Source organism: Danio rerio, chromosome 19 (genome assembly GCF_052040795.2).
Source record: "Danio rerio strain M-AB ecotype USA chromosome 19, GRCz13ab, whole genome shotgun sequence".
Lineage (NCBI taxonomy): Eukaryota > Metazoa > Chordata > Actinopteri > Cypriniformes > Danionidae > Danio > Danio rerio.
This window is the reverse complement of record NC_141039.2, coordinates 43880680-43901817: the sequence shown is the minus strand read 5'-3', so window position 1 is coordinate 43901817 and position 21138 is coordinate 43880680. Positions and strand designations below refer to the sequence as shown.

At 36.3% G+C, this 21138-nt stretch overlaps 1 protein-coding gene across 1 annotated transcript; it reads right to left on the bottom strand.

The window, feature by feature from the left end:
- Positions 1-663: 663 nt before the first annotated feature.
- Positions 664-20375, bottom strand: ago2 (argonaute RISC catalytic component 2). The gene is given in 20 exon segments (NM_001302222.1): positions 664-891; positions 2695-2894; positions 3010-3111; positions 4590-4724; positions 5324-5518; positions 5691-5781; positions 6370-6529; positions 6615-6799; positions 7746-7879; positions 7954-8076; positions 10058-10177; positions 10271-10418; positions 11997-12084; positions 12172-12306; positions 12383-12519; positions 14930-15111; positions 15234-15354; positions 15441-15624; positions 17998-18045; positions 20149-20375. Coding segments are annotated over 20 exon segments (2622 nt in total). The 5' UTR covers positions 20174-20375; the 3' UTR covers positions 664-782.
- Between the last annotated feature and the right edge of the window lie 763 nt (positions 20376-21138).

Here is a 21138-nt window from a genome sequence, read left to right as displayed (position 1 = left end):
CGAATGAGAACCAGTCTCATATGAGCGGCAGAAAACTGATTGTCAAAACAATTCCTACATCCAAATGCGTTCATGATTCTGTACTGACACATGATCATTGGCGGACAGGTACACAGTAGGTCGACTGAGCCCTGGACTGAACAAGAAATCACACCACTAGAAGAAGAAAATAAATCATATTAGCACAAATAAATGAAATAAAACAGGATAAGTACTTTTGTCCTGAAGTCCCCTTCTGGTCAGTGCACTTGCGTTCGCTGATAAATAATTTAGCTGTGGAAACTGCATCGCCACAAGCCCTAAACCTGATCCGTGAAGTCCTAAACTGACCCGAATCCATTGGTTTGATGAGTTTGTAAAAACTACTGTTCAACAGTCTCCATCACCTGCCTTGGCAATAGTACTAAATCAAGCCCACTTGGATGCAAATGTAACTTTCAGTGTAAAAAAAGTCAGAATTTTTTGGGATTGACTATGTAAACGCGTTAACCTCTAATCTGACATGCACAAGAGATACACAACCATGCCCACTGAACCAAACGAGGAACAAAATTAAAAGATAAATGAATAAAAATTCACATATCAGCTTGGATATTAAATATGTTTGGAAACCGAATTAAGGGGCAGTTAAAAGTCGAACAGCATGGCGATCCTCATTTTGTCTCCATTTGAAGGGTCTCGTTTGTATAACACTTAAAATTACACACACTCATACACACACACACACATATACACACACACCGTGCTGTTTTCAGGATTGCGGGGCTTGGTTCTGGCTTTGTTCAGGCGAAGTACATGGTGCGCAGTGTGTCCTGGTGGATCTGCACAGCTTTGGCCAGGGCTTGTTGATCTCTGCCGTTACTCTGACCTGATGTGTGACTGCCTTCAGCACTGCCAGAGAACAAACACAACACACACAGAAACTCAGGTTTAGTGGGATATTAATGTCAAATTTAAAGCTTCAGTCCTGTATTTCATAAAGGTCTGTGACATCTGGTTTACTGTGGTGTAAAGGACACTCATAGGAGCTTCATTGAACTACTGTATAACAAATATCACTTTAGCAGATTGTATAGAAGAAGGACTTTATTTACCCTAAAGAAAATTACCACCAAAACAGGGCTGAGTGATATTAGGGGGAAAAGTAATGCAGCATTTAATCTCTCTGAGAAAACAAATTAAAATTCAAGAATTACCATTAAGTAACTTGAATAGGTAAATAAGAAAACAATTAATTATGAACCAATTATCATTTTGTTGGGGTTCATCTGCAGTGAAAATACTATTATAGCTGAAGAACTCTCGTTCAAAAGGCTTTCTAAAAAATAAAAAAAAATCATAACAAAACTTCCTGTTTTTATTGTTTTAATACTTTAATTCGATTTCTGTAGTTTGTTTCACAAGGAAAACACACTATTACTGCCTTTCTTTGCATTTTTTCTACCAATTTCTAACTGTTTCAAAGTTAACCCTACACCAAATCTGTCCAGTGTAAGTGAAAAAGCACACATTTTAGTATTTTTGAAGAATAATAATTGGTCATTTAATAAATGTAACTAATTTATCGTTTTATTTATTACCTTTATAAAAATGTAACAAATAAAATATTGTAATATACAACTCTAGTATAAAATAAATGTATTTATTTTGTATTTATTTATTGCCACATCAGCAACTCATGGCTATTTTGTGGCAAAATGGATATACATAAAATATTACATGATAAAAACCAATTCATATTAAACTAAAAAAAGTTACTTATACAAATATATAAAATATAAATAGATAAAATTCACACAAAAATTCATTGCAAGTTAAATATGATTTTTAAGTTCAGAGTAAAATAAAATCAAGTAATGTGTAAATAATATGCATTGCCAGTTTAAGACTGAAGCATCATTTTCATGCATTAACATCAGGTGATGTGAATGCTATGCTGAGTCGGAAAGCATTAGCATGTATATTTATTTGAATACATTTCTGCCTCTGCAATGTGATAATCACATTAAAACATATATTAATATATTGTAATATTTATATATACGATGCAGATTAAAACCAAACAAGGCTACAGAGCCTCTTCTTAGGCCCAATCTAACTTCCACCCCTTAGCTCTTAAGGGTAGGGGTATCCCAATTCTCTTTAGTTTGAAGGTGTCAATCAATGACACTCGAATACCTTGTCAGAAAAGGCTGGTGACCAGAAATGAGCTTTTAACAGCGTCTGCTATAATGTTAATGTTGTTTTTGGTGTGTTTACATAGATAAATATGGCCACAGTGTAAATGCACACTAAAGTTACGATCCACAGTTATTACATCATTATATCGTTTTGATAGCATATCATTGCCTTCAGTAATTTCCTGAAGATAAATACCAAAAAAATAACGCAACTGGAATAACTACATCAGTCATCACTGTCAATCTAATATGTAGTAAAAGACCACGATGACTTATGATGATGTGTGCTGGTGCTGTAGTGGTGTCTCATTTCTTAGGGGTAAATTTGAAAGCCCTCTCCTTCACACTGTTTCAAGGGGCAAGGGGAAGGAGTACAAAAATAGAATTGGGATTGGGTCTTAATGTTATAAAGCATCATGTTCAGACCAATTCAGATTGACTAGACACCTTTAGATTTTTTTGGTAATAAACCATGCTATACAATTTAGGAGAGTAAAATTCTTGCCATTAGTACCTGTCATGTTCTTTGTCAACCAAGTGGTAGCGGGCGCGAAACGCCACCAAGTGGGCGTAATAGGCTGGTGCAGGAATGGAGACCGAGCGGGTGCAGCGAACATAGGTGTGGCACAGCTGGTAGGTGAGGACCTGCAGCTCGTCAGAGGTGAAATGGTTGTCGTCCCACAGCACATGATAGTGGGACGGCCTACTGGTTCCCTGAGGACAATTAGCAGTTTTGAAGAACTATCTATAACCTTCACCTGATTATATGCACTGAATAAACATTAATATATATATATATATATTCAGATAAACTAATATTCAATGGTACCTGAATTCCAGCATGACTGCAAAGATAAAAGTCAAACTCGAATGGATGAGTAATTTTGGTGTCGACAGTGGTGCCAGCAGGGATGTTTCCACTCTTTCCAACCTTGAATGCAAATGCAAAAATACATGAAATGCATTAAACATAAAACAAGTCAGAAAAGGTTAGCAGACGTCCTCTGTTTCACAATTACAAAATGACAATTTGTTGAAGGGAATGTGCTAACAGATCACTTAAGTCCAAAGTATATGTTTAAATGTACTTGTAGCCTTTCAAAGTATATTCTATTTGCTGAAATAAAATACTTTCAAACTAAAGATAAAAAAACTTTTGAATGCTGGAGAAAATGTGGAAATGTAATGGCAGATCATTTCCACATATTTTGGGATTGTAATATTATACACACCTATTGGCAAGATTTGAACAAAGAGATAAATGCAATAATGGGGCTGAATCTGGAATGTAATTTTAAAACTATGTACCTGGGAATTTATTCTTCAGTAATACCAAAAAATGATGCACACCTTCTTAACACACTTCTAATAACTAGAAAAAAGGTAATTACAAAGAAATGGCTCAAGGAAGATCCTCCATCTGTAGGTGAATGGCATGATATTGTAAAAGAGGTGTATGACATGGAAGTACTGACATGTTCATTGAGACAACAAGCCTATTAAATTTCTGCATACAGGGGTAAATGGTTGAGAAGAAATCTACTGTTTTAATATTATTGTGGTACTTTATTATATATATATATCTGGAGCCTGTTGATCTTTGATATGTAACCCTTAACAAATATATAGCAACATTTTATCAACAATAAATACGAAAGTAAGATTGTAATCGGTGGACTTTGACATTTGTATTGTATGTCTCTTTTGTTTCCATGTTTCCTTAAAAAGTATTTATTTTGCTGTTTTTAAAACAGATTTTTTTAAGTAGTAGTATATTAGTAGTCTACTCCATTTGATAGATTGGACAAACACATGCTAAACACATAGGCACTTGAAAGATTTGCTAATGTCCAATGCATGTGCTTTGTCACAACAAAAATTCATGAGGGATAAAAATGTCTTCATTAGTTTTGCCTCCATATTTTTGACTGTGAAACAGCCTGATTCAGTGTTGACACCTTGTGGAACAATTTAGTAGTGCAACAAAATATTCAAAACGCATGCAAGCTGCACATAAAGTGTTCTGCATGTGGATGACAAACCTAATGCACACATTTAAAAAAAAAACTAGAGCTTTACTTGGTACTTGGTTCATTGGCCCATGAACATTTCCTGCTTGTTATAAAACTATTTCATAACTGTAACAAGAGACGATTCAATCATAACGTCGTGCTAAAACAGCTATCATGACATTATTTATCAATATGTGGCTCTTTTTAGATTCTCGAAAGCGATAGAAAATGTAAAACAGGAAATAAGTTGGGACCACTGTTTTTGTTTACATCCCTCAAAACGGTCTATATTATTTTCCCACTGTTACACTTTGAATGCAGAAAGTTATCATCTGTGTGTAAATGTGTGATTCCCTCCAGTGACACCTGTATGGAGATTAGATGTATAATAACAAACCCGTTCGTTCCTGTCCATGCAGAAGAGTCTGGTGTGGTGTCTCTTCTGTACTACAACGAAGGTGATACCCGGCTGATAATCTTTCTCCAGCTTGATGCAGGCCTCACGAATAGCCAGCAGCTCATGCTGTAGAACCTGCAAGGACGAAACAAGATGACAACAATAAAAGGGGAGGCATTGTGCCTCTTTTTACAAGAAGTAAAATAAGTCTCTGATGTCTTTGGAGAATGTGTGCAAAGTTTTCAGATTAAAATACCACACAAATATTGTTTGAAACTGCCCCTTTAAGCTTAGGTCATAATTGTGCTGATTTGGTGACTGTCGCTTTAAATTCAAATTAGATTGTGTTGTTTTCAAAAGAGGGCGGAGCTATAAATGCATCAGCATAGTAGCAGATAAAAAAAAGACTAAAGTCCTATGCTAATGAGGGTGAGATCTTACTAGTGGGCGGGGCTTTCCCCTCTGATGGCACATTTAAAGGGAGACTGTCAACTAAAGCGTTTCATACAAAGGGAGACTGTCAGTCAGAGTGTTTCTGCAGACTGTTTTTCGTAGGTGTGATTATAAAAAAAATAGAATTAATAAATTTTCATCATTAGAAGCCGGTTTTATTCACAGACTGTTACCACACAAACCCCTTACAAAATAAATTTTTGCATAATAGGTCGCCTTCAAATAATACATTGCAGTACTACTTAGCATGTATTAACAAGAGATCTTGTCCTGCAGCTTACCTGGTTAAACTGGCCTTCAGAGATGCCGTCTCTGTAGTAGATGATGCGTGTTGGTTTGAAGCGTGTGGATTTGTAGAACTGGATGAGTAACTCTCTGACCATGGTTGCCAGATCCTGAATGATGTCCTGCCGGTGCTGCTGCACCCGCACTGTGGCACAGTATCTGCTTGGGTGGGCATCCATACTGCCAACGACCTAAATGCCGTACGTGTAAAATTATTATACTTAAAAACATTTCTGAAACCCATTAAAAGCCTTAAATCGTGTACTACAAGTAGAAATTGGTCACATTTGTGGTATTAGCACTGCTTGGCGCTGTGCAATGAGCATTATCAGCCTTAAAATATCAGAGGTTTGTCGGGCTTACAGCAGCAATTGAGGGTTTCTTGCCATCTCCAGCTGGTGGATGAGTCACATCTGCACCTAAAAAGATAACTGGTTGCTGGAACACCAAGGGCCTAAGACAAAAATAAATAAATAAATAAATAATTACAAAAAATATATAATAACGAGTGCAAAAAAATTAAAGTAAAAAAAATAAATAAATAAAATAAAATAAAAAGTAAATAAAAAGAAAATAGCTGTATTATTCTGTCATTTTGAAAGGATGGTTCACACAAAAATCTTGATTCTCTTATCATTAACTCATCCTTAAATCGTTCCCAAACTATTCGACTTTTGGTTAAACTTTGAAACACAAATTAAGACGTAATGAAATCTGTTGAGATCTCTGTCCTTGCATTGCAAGTCAAAGTAACTTAGTCCGAAAAAGGTCAATATGGTTTAGTGAACTCAAATCATATTGACTGAGCTGCTATAAATGAATATAATTGCTTAACAAAATAAAGTGAGATAATTTTTTTCCCAAGAATAACCCAAATCTTACAGGTTTGGAATGATAAATGGGTGACAGAAGGACAGACTACATATTTTCGAGTGAACTAACCCTTTGAGTTTCATGGGAAAGCATCAAAGGACGTAAAGGACAACAAGAAATTGCCTCAAGCTTTCTGCATGTCAAAGGCATTTGTAAAAGCTGCCCTCACCTGCCCTGTGGAAGAAGAATGTTGTTGACTCCACCCAGTTTGACGTTAATCTTGAGGCAGAGGTTAGAAAGGGTTTGAGGTGTGGTCTTCTGCACATTCTTCACCTGGACACACTGCGTGGCCATGCCGAGAACAGTGTCTCCAACACGCTTCACCTCAGCTGTAAGAATTTTAGCATTTAGAGTGAGTAAAAAATACACTAAAGATATGAGATAAAAAAAATAAAATTATAATAATTAAATTACCATAAACAGGAGTCTTGCCGGGTAAGATGACCACCACCAACTGTAACCCTTGATAAGTGTACTTGAGGTGTTTGAACATGGGCTCCACACTGTCTGCTCCCTGGGCATATTTGCAAAAGCATGGCTGGCCCTGAATGGGCATTCCAGCATCACGTGAGATCTTACGAAGCTGGTCAGTGAAGGCCCTGAGGATACAAACATAGTATAAAAATCTGGGTCAGTATTTACTTTTGTAAAATAATTTCCTTAAATGCTAATATTTCTCTATGACAAAACAGGTATATTAAGGTACAAATCAAAACAGGCAAAGTAGTGGCGCAGTAGGTAGCACTGTCGCCTCACAGCAAGAAGGTCGCTGGGTCACTGATGTGAGCCTCGGCTGAGTTGGCGTTTCTATGTGGAGTTTGCATGTTCTCCCTGGGTTTGCATGGGTTTTCTTCGGGTGCTCTGGTTTCCCCCACAGTCCAAAGACATGCAGTACAGGTGAATTGAGTAGGCTAAATTGTCCGTAGTGTATGAATGGGTGTGTGGGGATGTTTCCCAGAGATGGGTTGCGGCTGGAAGGTCATCCGCTGCGTAAAAACGTGCTGGATAAGTTGGCGGTGCATTCCGCTGTGGCGACCCCAGATTGATAAAGGGACTAATACGATAAAAAATTGAATGAATGCATGAATGAAATCAAAACTAACCATATGATTTTTAAGCTGACATTGCTAGTTGTGGTGAACAATTTATCTGTGCATTTTATTATTATTAATAATAATAATAATTAATAATTGAAATCTGAAAATGCACTTCCTGGTTTTTTAGTTAACTTCTCAGATTACGTTTGTCTAAGGATTTTTTGCGTGGCCAACATACTCAACTCCCCTTCAGCTGTCAATTTTGACAGCCAACAGAACTGATGAGGTGATGACTGTTAGGTTATAATAACTCTCCCGAAGCCCTTTCCTGATCTTTCTGAATGAAATGCCTACTTTGCTACATCCAATCAGCTTGCAGCAGAAAAAACAAGTCACGGCAACTGATTTCTCATTTAATATTCTGTTTTTATAGGAACTGCATCACAATATAAAAAAAATAAAAAGCGAACGCAGCTTCTGGTTCATGTGTACTTTAAAGTTGACTTACTTCAGCAGGAGTTCTGTGCACTGCCTCTGTGGGGCAAAGCAGGCAATGGCCCAAACTTTGATTTCAATCCCTGTGTGGAACTGCTTGTTCCTCATGTCCCACACGCCCTGGACTGGGGTTGCTATTGCTTTGTTCTGAAACAGCCAAGACATGACCAAATTAGACAGGGATTCAACCAAATGCTGAGTTGAGCAGAGGAGATTCTTACCCTTCCACCATAGAGAATCGACGGTGCTTGAAGAACCCGACCATTGACTTCAGTCATATCATCTCTTACCATGACTCCAAACTCACGCACATAAGGATCTGTATTGAAGTTGGCACTTCTCATCTGTTGCAAACAAATGAAGGTAAGGGTGAAATTTAATGCTCTGGTTTACACCTGTTACTAATGTCCATTTTCAGTGTTGCAATGGGCTATATGCACAGCTAGTGTTGTTCAGCCAATGATGAACTTCCGATGAAAGCAGGCTAGCACAGAAACTCCACTGAAAATACAATACTATTCAGTTGTAAATATTATTCAGTACTTTTTTCAAAAAATTTTATTAATGTTTTGGTCAATAAAACATTAATTTCAAAATTATTTGACTAACAGCGACAAATAATTTTTGCTCCAACAGAGCCCCCTGCCCCACTGCACCATTTCTAAACAATGTTTTGCCTATTTTAATCTGTTTTACATCATGTCATGATATATACATACATATAATACAAGTAATTAAAAGTTCCATTTTATGTTCACTCATCTATTGTACATATATACACACACAACGAGTCACAATAGGCTTGGCAAATGTAAAATAAAGAAATAAAATAATTTAGACAGAAATTAAAATATATTAAAATAAAATGAAGGGAGGGAAAAAATGTGAAAAAAATAAACTACTGTTAAACTGAAAATATTAACATACATTTGTTTTATATATGTCATAATTTCCATATTTTAAAGACAGGGCGCAGAGAAATATAATTTAACGCAGTGCATCTTGTTTGGTCCGATACCCACTTCATATTATATCTCAGCCAGGCAAGGAAGATTGCTTCTTTTTTTTTTTTTTTTTTTTTTTTTTAAAGAAATCAGATCTTAATCGTGGCGATTTTATATGGGATGACAATTAAGAAGGAAATCCTGAGGCTGGGGCTTTACTGAAATTAAAAGTCTGTGTGCATATACCCCATATGAAATGGTCCAGCTTTATTTAACATCAGTTTAAAGTCTCTCTTGTGTTTGAATTTCTTTAAGACTCCTCCAACATTACTTTTGTGGAAGAACTACAAGTTCCACAAGTTTTACGTGAACACATATTACGTAGTGAGGGGCAAAGCTAGCAAAGAAATGATGTGGATGACAACTACAATTTCAATTGTATACTGTGTGTTATGATATAACACTTACATATAAATAAAGTGGTCCCTTACTATAAGGGGTTCAACTTTCGTAGCCTTGCAGATTTTGTGGAATTTGACATGCTTTTTTTTTTACAGCGCATTGTGTTCTGCGTCTTGATTAGTGCATTGTTCTGTGTCCTGATTGGCTGTAGACTACAGTCAATAAATCTCTGTTTGCAAGTTTTCTCCCCAACAAACCCCACAATGTCGACAAAACGTTCTGCACTAACAAAGGTGCCCTCGGTAGCACCCAAAAATAAGAGGAAGATGCTGACCATAACACAAAAAGTTCTTCTGGACATGATTAAAGGAAGATAGACGTTACAAGGCTGTGGGGCGCCATTACAGAATAAAATTATCTTCTCAAACAAATGTTTGGGCCTGAAAAACTAGGTCTTTAGTTACATTCTATAATACTGGACTTATTTTTTGAACTTTCAATGTGTTTAAATAAGAGAGAAAAGTGTGAAAATGTAAATTTTTGTCTGAGAAAAGTGTAGAAAGTGTGTAATGAGGGGTTTTTACAGCTTTAAGATAAAGAAAACAATGTAAAAAAAAAGTATAATAAATGTGAAAGTATTTCATCTATTGCAGGTTTTTTTTTTTAGAATGTGACTGCTGCAAAAAACAAGAGACCACTGTATCTTGTTTTTGTGTGCTTTCACAACCCAACCCACAACAACCATGTGCTTAGTCAGTAGGCAGAGAGAAGGTGGTCTGTTGTGGCCGTGTGATTGCATTCAACCACAAATGTTTACACTACAAAAGCAATCCAATCCAACTATCTCTAGAGGTGGTTGAAAAACATTGTAGACTTAATTTACATCTGTATTCATTGTTGTTCATTTGAGATTGGATTGATGAAATACCAGGTGTATACGAGGCTTGGGAAACTGCAAAAGAATGGATAAAGAGCATACCAGTTTGCTGATCTCGTCCTGACGGTCGGGCGCAGACCTGGCTGTGGCACGTATCATAGTGGAGGTCTGATTGTCTGTCAGTTTCTTGATGCATCGCTGCCCGGCTACAATGTTGCAGACCTGAAATTTTTTAAATAATAATAACAACAAATTTTAGAAAAGGAAATGAGAGAAAAGGGGGAAAAGCAAGTCCAGGATGTGGTTTCAACCAACCTCCAACGGAAGGTAGGTGTGTTTCTGCTCCTGACCAACTTGTAAACATGGGAGATGTGGGTATCGAAGCACCAGTTTGTACTTATCCTTGAAGTACTGGGCGACAGTGCATTCAATGGTCTGACCATTCTCTTGCTGCAAAGGAAACCTAGAGACAAACAAAATACATTTTAAAAAACATCAGCTTCAAAATAATGAATCTTTCAATGAGAAATATTAAATGTGATGGCAAAAAATAGAATACACTATACAAAACGCATGGTTCCACACAATTCAACCATGTGGTCTCAACACAAATCCGTCAAGTTTACAGCATTAAATTTGTCCTGCTTTTTTTTTGTGTTTTTTCAGCTTATATTAAATAAGTAGTTTGAACAAGAAGCAAAAATATTAGTTGAGTGTACAGAGGTCCCTCTTTATTTGCGGGAGTTACATTCTAAAAATAACTCTCAACAGGCGAAATCCTTGTAGTCAGCTTTATTATTTTTTGTACAATTATTATAGATGCTTTAAGGCTGTAAAATCCCTTACTACACATTTTTCTCAGACAGGAATTAGCATTTTCACTCTTTTCTCTTGTTTAAACACTCTCAAAGTAAAAAAAAAAAAAAAGTCCAGAAAAATAAGTTCAGTGTTATAGAATAAAACCAAAGATCAAAACCTGCTGTCAGGTGCAAACATTCATCGCTGTTAGCAAAACGTTTATAAAGCTTTTTAGCTTTTGTGCGGATAATGTTGGCATCCAGTGTAATGTTCTTTTTCGTGCAGTCACTGATTCAAAAAACTTAAGCAGACTCCATTCTTAAGGGGATTGCACACCGGATGCGCCTCGCACATGACAGTGGGAAGTAACGCACACAGTACACGCACATTTGCATGTTACTTAAAATTAAATTATTCAGACGGCGCTCTGTGCCACGGCAAAAATATGAACAGTCCCGAGTCATATCTGGGCGACGCTGGGAGCTTGAGAAACCTATATAAACCCTGATAGAAACCTATATTTACAATTCTAAAATGCAAGGCGCTGTGGGGCATCCTTGTTAAAACTCACACTGATAGCGATCGAAGATTTATGTTAATTTGTCAAGCTGAATGCATTCTGTACAGTACAGGAGACATGAAGGAGATTGATTGACAATGGTCTACAGCCAATCAGGACGCATAAAAAAAAAAAGTCAAATTGCACAAAAGAAAATAAAAAATCTGCGAAAATGTGAGGCCACGATAGCTGAACCACGTTACAGTGAGGGGCCACGGTACTGAGATTAAAACCATGTTAAGACACTGGTGTTTAGATGTCCAGAAATAGTGTAAAATAAGCCAGTATTTCTAAATAAAACTTTTCCAAACATTTTATACATGCATTTAATTCCCCTTGATCTACATTAAATCCTTTAAACTGACCAGTATTGGAGTTTAAAAAAAGGAATATAAAATGCATTTTTAAAAAAAATGAAAATAGTCAAAAAAAAAAAAAAAAAAACTTAAGTATAAAAATTGTTTAGAAATGTTTAAAATATGGCATGTGGGAAATGTGCTACACCCCAAATCTATGTGTGTGCATGTGTTGCTTGCTTGATATAAATTTAATTGATTGCTTAAGCTGCTTTGGGATATAAATCAGAGAACTTTTCATACAATTGAAATACAATTTTGAATATAAGTATGTTGTCCTAAAAATTCTTTACTACAGCAAGTTAGAAATTGTGTCGTCAAATCTTACGTTTGATGGCTGGCTGGTCTTCTCGTCACATTACACACTCTGTACTTCCTCTTCATTTGTCCACAGTGAGTAATTTCAACCTTCAAACCTGTAAAATGAATGCAAAATTCACATTATCCCAAAATAAACTCCATAAAAGCCATTGTAAATGTCAATGACCACTGTAAGAAATTACCCTTGATCTCCTTGGTAAACTTCACTCTTTGGGAATCTGTTAAGGGCTTTTGCTGCTCTTCGATGCTTTTAAAATCCAAAACCTCACACATGAATTCAATGACGGGTTGAGCTTTGTAGAACGCAGTGGCAGACACTAAAAACGATTATACAGAGAAATCATTAGCAAAGTGCAAAATCAAGTCCAACGAATACGGTTAGTGCAATCTTACCATCAATGTTGAGCATCATCTTCCAGAGTGATGGCCGAACAGACTGATGAAAACCAAACCAAACTTCTCTTCCTCCACCAAGAGGGTTAGAGCAGCCCTCCGATGGAGTGAAGAATGAACGTCCGACTGGGGTGTACCTGTAGAAACAGCAATAATACTTAAAACACCACAACAGCATGGATGATGATCTCCCAAAATGGAGATATTAGATTAGATTAGATTCAACTTTATTGTCATTACACATGTACAAGTACAATGCAACGAAATGCAGTTTAGGTCTAACCAGCAGTGCAATAGCAGCAAGTGCAGGATACAGGAATAAGTTATAAAGTGCAGTTATAGAAAACTATGGTGATATTTACAGATGGAATGGATGTACTATGAACATTATATACAGGTTGGATAAGCTATGAACAGATTTACAATATATGAATATATGTGCAGGTTGCTATTAATAATCAGTAGTGTGCAGATAGATAAACATGATTACAAGTGTATATGTTACAATATATGAATATATGTACAGGGATAGATAAACATGATTACAAGTGTATATGTTACAATATATGAATATATGTGCAGGTTGCTATTAATAATCAGTAGTGTGCAGATAAATAAACTTGATTACAAGTGTATATGTTACAATATATGAATATATGTACAAGGATAGATAAACATGATTACAAGTGTATATGTAACAATATATGAATATATGTGCAGGTTGCTATTAATAATCAGTAGTATGCAGATAAATAAGCATGATTACAAGTGTATATGTATAGTGGGTGTGTACATAATTACAAATGCCCATATGCAGTGGGTATGTACAGTTCAATAAGTAAACAGTTATGTAGAATAAGTCAGTGCACACTTACTCAGATTTAAGTTGCTAAATGAAAAAATATATCATGGAGTAGGGTTGCCCTATATATCACAAAATTATGGTTATTGCGATAATAGGATATGCAATACAAGTAATCGCACAATTTTATGCAGTGGTGATTTATCTAAATTTGACCATTCAGATGGGACCTTACTATCTTTATCTCCACCTCCACAGTAGTTGCTGTTCATCTATTGTCTGGAGTGGCCCAAAGGTAAACTCAGAGGTAAAAATAAATGGCCAGTTTTCACTTAGTGGTACGGTAGGGTGCGGTACGCTTTTATGGCCATTTTCACTGTCGAAAAGGTACCAAAAAGCGAACCGTACTGTAAAACTTTTTGGGTACCCTAGGGTACTTAGCAAAAAAAAAAAGGGTACCAAAAGGCGGAGCCAGATGCACAGCTGAATGTCTTGATAAGCCACAAAGCCAAAAAGAACAAAATCTGCCGTGTCCTGTTGTTGTTTTACGAGGTTGTTTAAAAGCTCGAGCGGTTGCACTTTCTCTAGAGAGCTTGCGATCCTCGCATCCGCGTTTATATTTGAATTAACGAACTTCTTGAGCTGATGATAACAACATGCGTGTGATTACTGAAGTGCTTCTGACATCAGATTTTTTCAGAAATGGATAAACAGGAGAAGCCCGAAAAAACAAAGAAGCAAATGATTCTTTCAGCAACCTAAACATGAACAAACTGCTATTTTTAACTATTATCATCACCTTTTGGACTATTATGGACTGGGAATGATGGAATTACTTTCTAACAAGAGGTTACATGTGCTGGTGAAGATTAAAGATGCAGATGAGAGGTTTGCACTGACTGTGGGCTATATATTGCGTGTTTTTTTAACCCAAATAAGGACTAAATGTATGCTGTGTGCACTTTTCTGTAGTTGGTAACATATGGGGAGACTGCCTGTATGTGTTCATATATGTTGCATTTATTTATTTCATAAAATTGCAGACGTTACAGTAGGCCGTTTTGCATTACAGTAGGCTATTTAGCTCTTCTTGATCTGTAGTTATAATCAAATTATTTTCATAGAAAAATTAGTAATGAACATTTATACACAAGTATTTGTGTATATAGCATCTATTTTGTGAGAAGTGCTTCTCATATATGTGAACTACCTGGTACAGCTTTACTTTGACATTTCCTCTAGCATGAATGACGTCGAAAATTTCTGTCATACACCACGCCCACTCAAAGGGTACCATCGGTACTCTTTAGACAGTGGAAATGCAAGCCTGATAAAGGTGACCTGTACCAAACTGTTCTGTACCTCTTAGTGGAAACGGGCCAAAATACTTATGGCGGGAGTCAAGACAAGAGAGAAAAATGACTACAGCCAATCAGAGTCAGAACATGAGCTGAGCTTTTTACTCATTCATAGTGCTTTAAAGACTAAATGTTTGCACCTTGACAGTGTTTTTTGATGTTGTCTGAATTAGAATGAATTAGATCTGAAAAATATCTTTTACCTGGTTATATTATTCATCATTAAATCATCATTAAATAAATAAATGACTTAAAAACATAGTTAATGAAAATGGCATCGTTCAAGGAAAATGTTACATCATAAGAAATTCCGTTATCGCAATAACAACATTGCATATATTTCCATTATCGTGCAGCCTTAACAAAGTCAAGATAGCTGCTATTTACCTCATAGAGGGCAAATGTCTCATGACAACATCCAGAGCCTGAATGGTCTCGAAAGGGATGTTTGGTAGCCGTCCAGAGAGTGCTTCATGCAAAGCTTGCAGACTGACACAGGACATCCACTTTATAGCGACTTTAAAGCTCCTGTCTTTTCCCTCCCCCGGAATCGTGACCTCCAGCTCCACCTAAACAGAGCAGTTTGGCACATCAGTGATATATGATCATCTATACGGTGTAAAGATTTCAGTGCAGCATTTTAAGTAGCATTTAGAGTCATGAAGCTAACATAGACTTCAATGGTGCATACTTTGTCTCTTCCAATGGGTAAAGGCATGGCAGTGTAGAGATTCTTCCTCCCATCATACACATGCTTTCGATCTCCAAAGATCTGCGTTTTAAAGTGCTGGACCATGTGCTCAACTATTTCACTAAAGAAAGAAAAAAAAACAAGCGAGTAAGTGCAGAGCACCCAAACAATTAGTAGGAAATTTCAGGTTGAGTCAAAAGATTTTACCGGTTAACTCTCCGTGGGCATTTCTCAGGCTTGATGTCTATTTCATAATGATAAACCTCCAACTTGGGAATTTCCATTTCAAAGAAGTTGGCCTGAAGCTTGATTGTCCTACCCATTGTGCCAAAGTCTGGCCGCTGAGGTGGTTTGAAGACATATTCTTGTGGTGCTGGAGGAGACGCAGGAGCTGCAGGACACATGCACAAATTAGTCAGGTTTTTCAAATGCATTTAATGATTTATACCAGGGGTGTCCAAATTCCGTCCTGGAGGGCCGGTGTCCTGCTGATTTTAGCTCCATCTTGCTTCAACACACCTTTCAGTAGGTTTCTAGTACCTTTATTAAAGCTGCGGTCACACTGCCCTTTTCTCCCCATAGATTTCCATTCATACGCATGCGAATGCGTCAGAACGGAAACGAAAGTTCATGCGACAAGTTTGCAGTTTGCTGCATTGGAAAGTTCAAGCTTGGTGAATTCTGACCTAGGAAATCGCATCACATGATTGCTTGAGACCAATCAAAGACCAAAACATGACCTCTCTGGACAGAAATTAAAAACATGGACTAATTGTTCATTTTTTATTGTCCAATCACTTTGTTTAATCCCATCCCTTTTCACAGCAACGTACAACAAAATTTCGCACGCAAAAACTGTAGTGTGACCCCAGCATTAGAGCTTGATTAGCTGGTTCAGGTGTGATTGATTAGGTTTGGAGCTAAACTCTCCAGGACACCGGCCCTCCAGGATTGAGTTTGGATACGTTTATAATATCTGTAAAACTTAAGCACTGACAAAAGCCTATTGTACATTATTTTTAATGAAATAATAAAATTTGACTTATCCAGCCCCTGTTTGATTTTCTCTTAGTAATGCATTTTTGACTAGGTGCAACTTATAAATCTGGTTGTCATAAAATTGATGTTAAGATGCATTTTTGCAAAGACGATCACAAGAGAAGTTTGCCCACTTTCAACCACATCCACAAGTAGTAAATAACATATTCTAGAATGCTTTTTTTAACGTCTAGATCTACTCTACCTACAATATGCCAACCGACCTAATTTATTAACATTATATGACAAGTTAAATCGGACAAAACATACAGAATTCAATCTTCATGGCCTGAAATCAACATCCTGTTTTGAAGGCCAAATGTGAAATGCATAATGTTCTCTTGATTTGAACACAAACCTACATGCTTTGATGTAATTTTGTTCATGTCATTGCAGAAATTAAAGCTGCTTGGCATACCGCTTTCCACCATCTCTCATTTAAATTAGTATGTAAACTTGGTGAGCTTTTTTTCCACAATACTAGATGTAAAAAGCCTATTTTTGAAGTGGACAAAAGGGATGTTGAAACCAAGCAGGTGTGTACAAAAATGTGACTTTTTGTCTACTTGCGATCGGATCAAGCAAGATACATCATAAATGCCAAGTCTAAACAGAATCATACAGTCAGGTGCAACTGTATGCACCTAAAAAGGTAGTTATGTCCATTTTTAGTTCAGTGGACCTCTGAGCAACTTAATCCCGTTAATTAGGCCCACACAAACATTTCAGTAAGACTATTAGAGCGCTGCGGTGACATTTAAACGTAAGCACCCTAGCTTACATAACATCTTAACATTCTATATCCAAACTGAGCTGCAAACTTCAGTTTGAATTTGAAATGCAAGTCATTTGCTATTGTTTATTAAACTGCATTGTATTACAGTTGCTTTGTTGTGCTAAATATCAACTGTTGACGCCATGCTTGCCAACGGCTGGTTGAACAAAGTTAAAACGTGGCCTAGTTGTGATTTAATGGGACACGAAGTCACAACTTGCACACTACTAAATATTTTTGTTTTGCACCACTGAACTTAGTTTAAACATAACACTACGTTCCAACTAAATATTAATGCCAGCATCCCCCCAGGTATAACGGTAGAAAAAGAGATAACATCGAGATTAGTTTACATAAAGGAGCTTGCGATAATGAAAAATGATCTCCCGCTACTCACAGCCTTCATATCCTCCCACGTCATCTGTTAGTAATTTTAAGTGCTATAAAATGTGATTTATAATTTCATTTTCACATGACCGTTTTATATATAGATGTAATAGTTGCAGAATTTTAAAGCAGTTAACGATTTAAATGCTTTTTATTGTATATCAAGTCATACTACACATGACTTTACAAGAGCTTAAGGCCTAGTAACTAACGTCTTAAGATCATATGATGCAACTGAAGTGAGAACAAACGAAATTACAAACTAGCTAGTAGTTACTAAGCCCTTAGTGTGGACTTTACGTTTCAGTTTAAGAAAGAACTTTTGATCAGCTGGTGCAACCCTACCCTGATGTTTAATACAACAGAACTTTTGCTAGAGTCAATACGTAATAAACCAAGGAACACTCAAGCCTTTCCAGAATCAGTGAATTAACACAAAGCTCAAATAACAAAATAAGATTCAAATACATTTTTGTTTAAAGTTTTCATTTACCATTTCAAGGCAAGTATTGAAAACATGTTATGCGTAGCTTTCAACAAGCCAATTCAGTCTGGGCTGCTTACCAGAAACATCTGACCCTGAAGACGGACGTCCCTGAAACAGCTCAGTAGCTGGAAAAGACATAACAGGTTTATTTCAAACAAACATAAACATGAGTGATCGAACAGAAATGCATATTTAACCTGCTAACAAATGTAAAATTAACATTTTCGCTAATACTGAATAATTATGAAAAAAGAAGTTAATACAACTCTTAAAACATGAAACCAATGAGGAGGCTGCGAGTATCTGAAGTCTTTTACTGACAGATTCCCTGAACTGTCTCGCCCCATCTTATCAATCCTAAAAACACAACACGGCAGGAAGATAATGGGACGTGAACCCATCCCACTGGGCAACAGGCCTTTTACCTCCTTATCACAACAACACACAAGCAACCTAACAACCTGCCAAACTCTCCCACAGACAAGCAGCAATTTCATTGAGCACTGAACAGCTTTAAAATTGACATTTAAAAAACCTACTAAGACAATAATTACCTCGAGTACAGATTATGTGCATAATTCAGTGTTAAATGATACCAATGTAAGTTTAACTACGATTTAACGTGACATTTATTGCTAATATTCAAGATATCAGATCTTAAAATTAAAAAAATCTAGTGAAATCGGACCAATCAAAGCACACTGAAAAGTTAAAGTTAAGGCTGAACAATATTAGAAAAATCTAAAATTGCTAGATTTTTTATTCTGCGATACATATTGTAATATAAATATAATTAAACTAGATGTGCTAAATAACTATTTGAAAAAAAAATATCATTGTAGGTTGATTGGGATGAATCTGTAGGGCTGTGCATATGCATAAAATATAAGAAACAAATCAACAAGCATAGACAAATTAAATAAAGAAATGAGTGTATATGGACACTTTATACATGTGGTATATGTGAATTGGGTAAGCTAAATTGTCTGTAGTGTATGACTGTGTGTGAATGGAAGTGTATGGTTGTTTCCCAGTGATATGTTGCAGCTGAAAGGGCATCCGCTGCATAAAACGAATGCTGGATAAGTTGGCAGTTCACTCCGCTGTGGCGAACCCAGATTTATAAAGGAACTAAATCAAAAATGAATTATTGAATCTGACTATTTGCGAATAATCCCATTGCAATTTTGATGCTGAAAGTATATATTATGCAGACCTAAGTTTCATTATCATGAATTATTATATAGTTTAATTAGCATAGTTTAGAGTATGTATGTGGCTTTATATTTTAAAATGTATAGCCTGTTTGTTACACTGTGGGATTTTATTTTTACGAAAGTTATCTGAAAAAAATGAAGTGGACATTTCACATGCATTTATGCATATAAAACTACTTTTGTAAATTTAAGCAAATAACAATGTGGCACGTCTTGACTTAAGGAATGCATGTTAATGAATGCAGTAAACCAAACGCCACCTTACTGTAAAGTGTTAACAACAAAGTTTATTACTTGGAACACAATGTCCTGTAATGTCACTGCCTATTTCTTAAAGTTTTTGAAACTCATTAGGTAATTCTCGACACTACTTACTAATATATGTGGTAAAACTTGTATAGAAAACCAGCCTGTGTTTATTGATTAGCCTGTATAATATAGCTTGATATCTTTGCTAAAAGTTAGTTGAATATTTAGATTGAAAATACATCATATTGACCCCAAAAATTTATTAAAACTTAAATATCATTACAAAGTTATGTTTAACAAGAACTATAAGTTACTAACTTTCATTAACGTTACCTGTCTAGCTAGAGAGAACAGGTAGCAAACTACAAACGTAAAAGGTGTCGAAAATTAACTTTAAAACAAATAACTCACAAACACTGAAATGCAAACAAAATTAAACACCTGAAACAGTAAGAAAGTTCGTCACGTTAACATTTAAAGACCGATGTGCATAGGAGTTTAACCAGCTGCAGTAAATTGAAAAGCCAGCAAGTCAACAAGCTTAGCTAGCAGGCTAACAATAACAATGGGCCTACAAAACAAACCACTGACAAAAAAGGAAAACAAGACTACATGACGTTAAGCTTTAACATACTTTTGACCATTGATTCCACCTGCAATTGCAGACGGTTAAACTACAGCATGTATTTCATTTGTAAAACACCACACGTATTCGGTTAGCATTTCGTCGCTAGCATGCTCGCTAATCATAATAACACTTACCACCAGCTGCTCCAATGGGATACATTTTAATCGCTTTCTGCAGCAAAATTCAATCCCGGGCCGACACTTTTGGGTCTTCTGATGCCACGTAACACATGCGGTAACGGAAGAGCTGGGTTTTCTTTCAAAACAGCATCGATACAGAGGTGAAAAGTAAGATTAAAGTGAGCGCGCAGAGTTGCTGGAGCACGAGAGCTCCGAGTGGCCCGTCCGTCCGTCCCTTCCCCCCGTCGCCGCTCGAGCGCCTGATTTACCAGACTCTCCAAAAACTACACAAAAACACGTTACAACAATTGTCTGAGCGTCGCATTTAGTTTTATTTTAACTATTTAGCTCGAGTTAGCGTTGTGTACTTAGAAAACCTCCGTTATTTAAATTAATAATGCCTGAATAAGGCACGTCACGTTACGTCATTTCCGGGTTTGTTTGGAGAGATTTTTAAAAATGATATATCGATGTAAAAGTTTGTGCTTATATATTTGTTTTTTAAATATATTTTTATTTGAGCTGTTATTTATTAGTATTTATTCATCTATTGTGTATTTATTAATTGTTTCATAGTCTGATTGCACTGAAAGTTATTAGTTTTTCTTAGTTGTTTACATACAATTACTTCCACTACAAACACAATGACTACAACATGTAACTGATGCACCAACCCCCTGAACCAATTCTGCAAAACTACAAGCACAATTCCTGCTTTACATTCAAATTGTAGGTTTAAAACACACATCTTTCAAAACACTACACACAATTCTCTGCATTTGACACAAGTTCCATGCAGAAAATCTCTTGTTTTCACGAGGAACATGTTGTCATTCAAATGGTAAAGTCAGTTGCCCTACTTTACATACTAACTCATCACATTGGAAACCACATGTCACACATAACTGCAATTTAGAAATCAGAGCTCATTTGGTTCATAACTGATCCACTGCCCACTCACATTTATAGTTGTTTATCTCTCTCCATATTCTCCATTCCTCAATC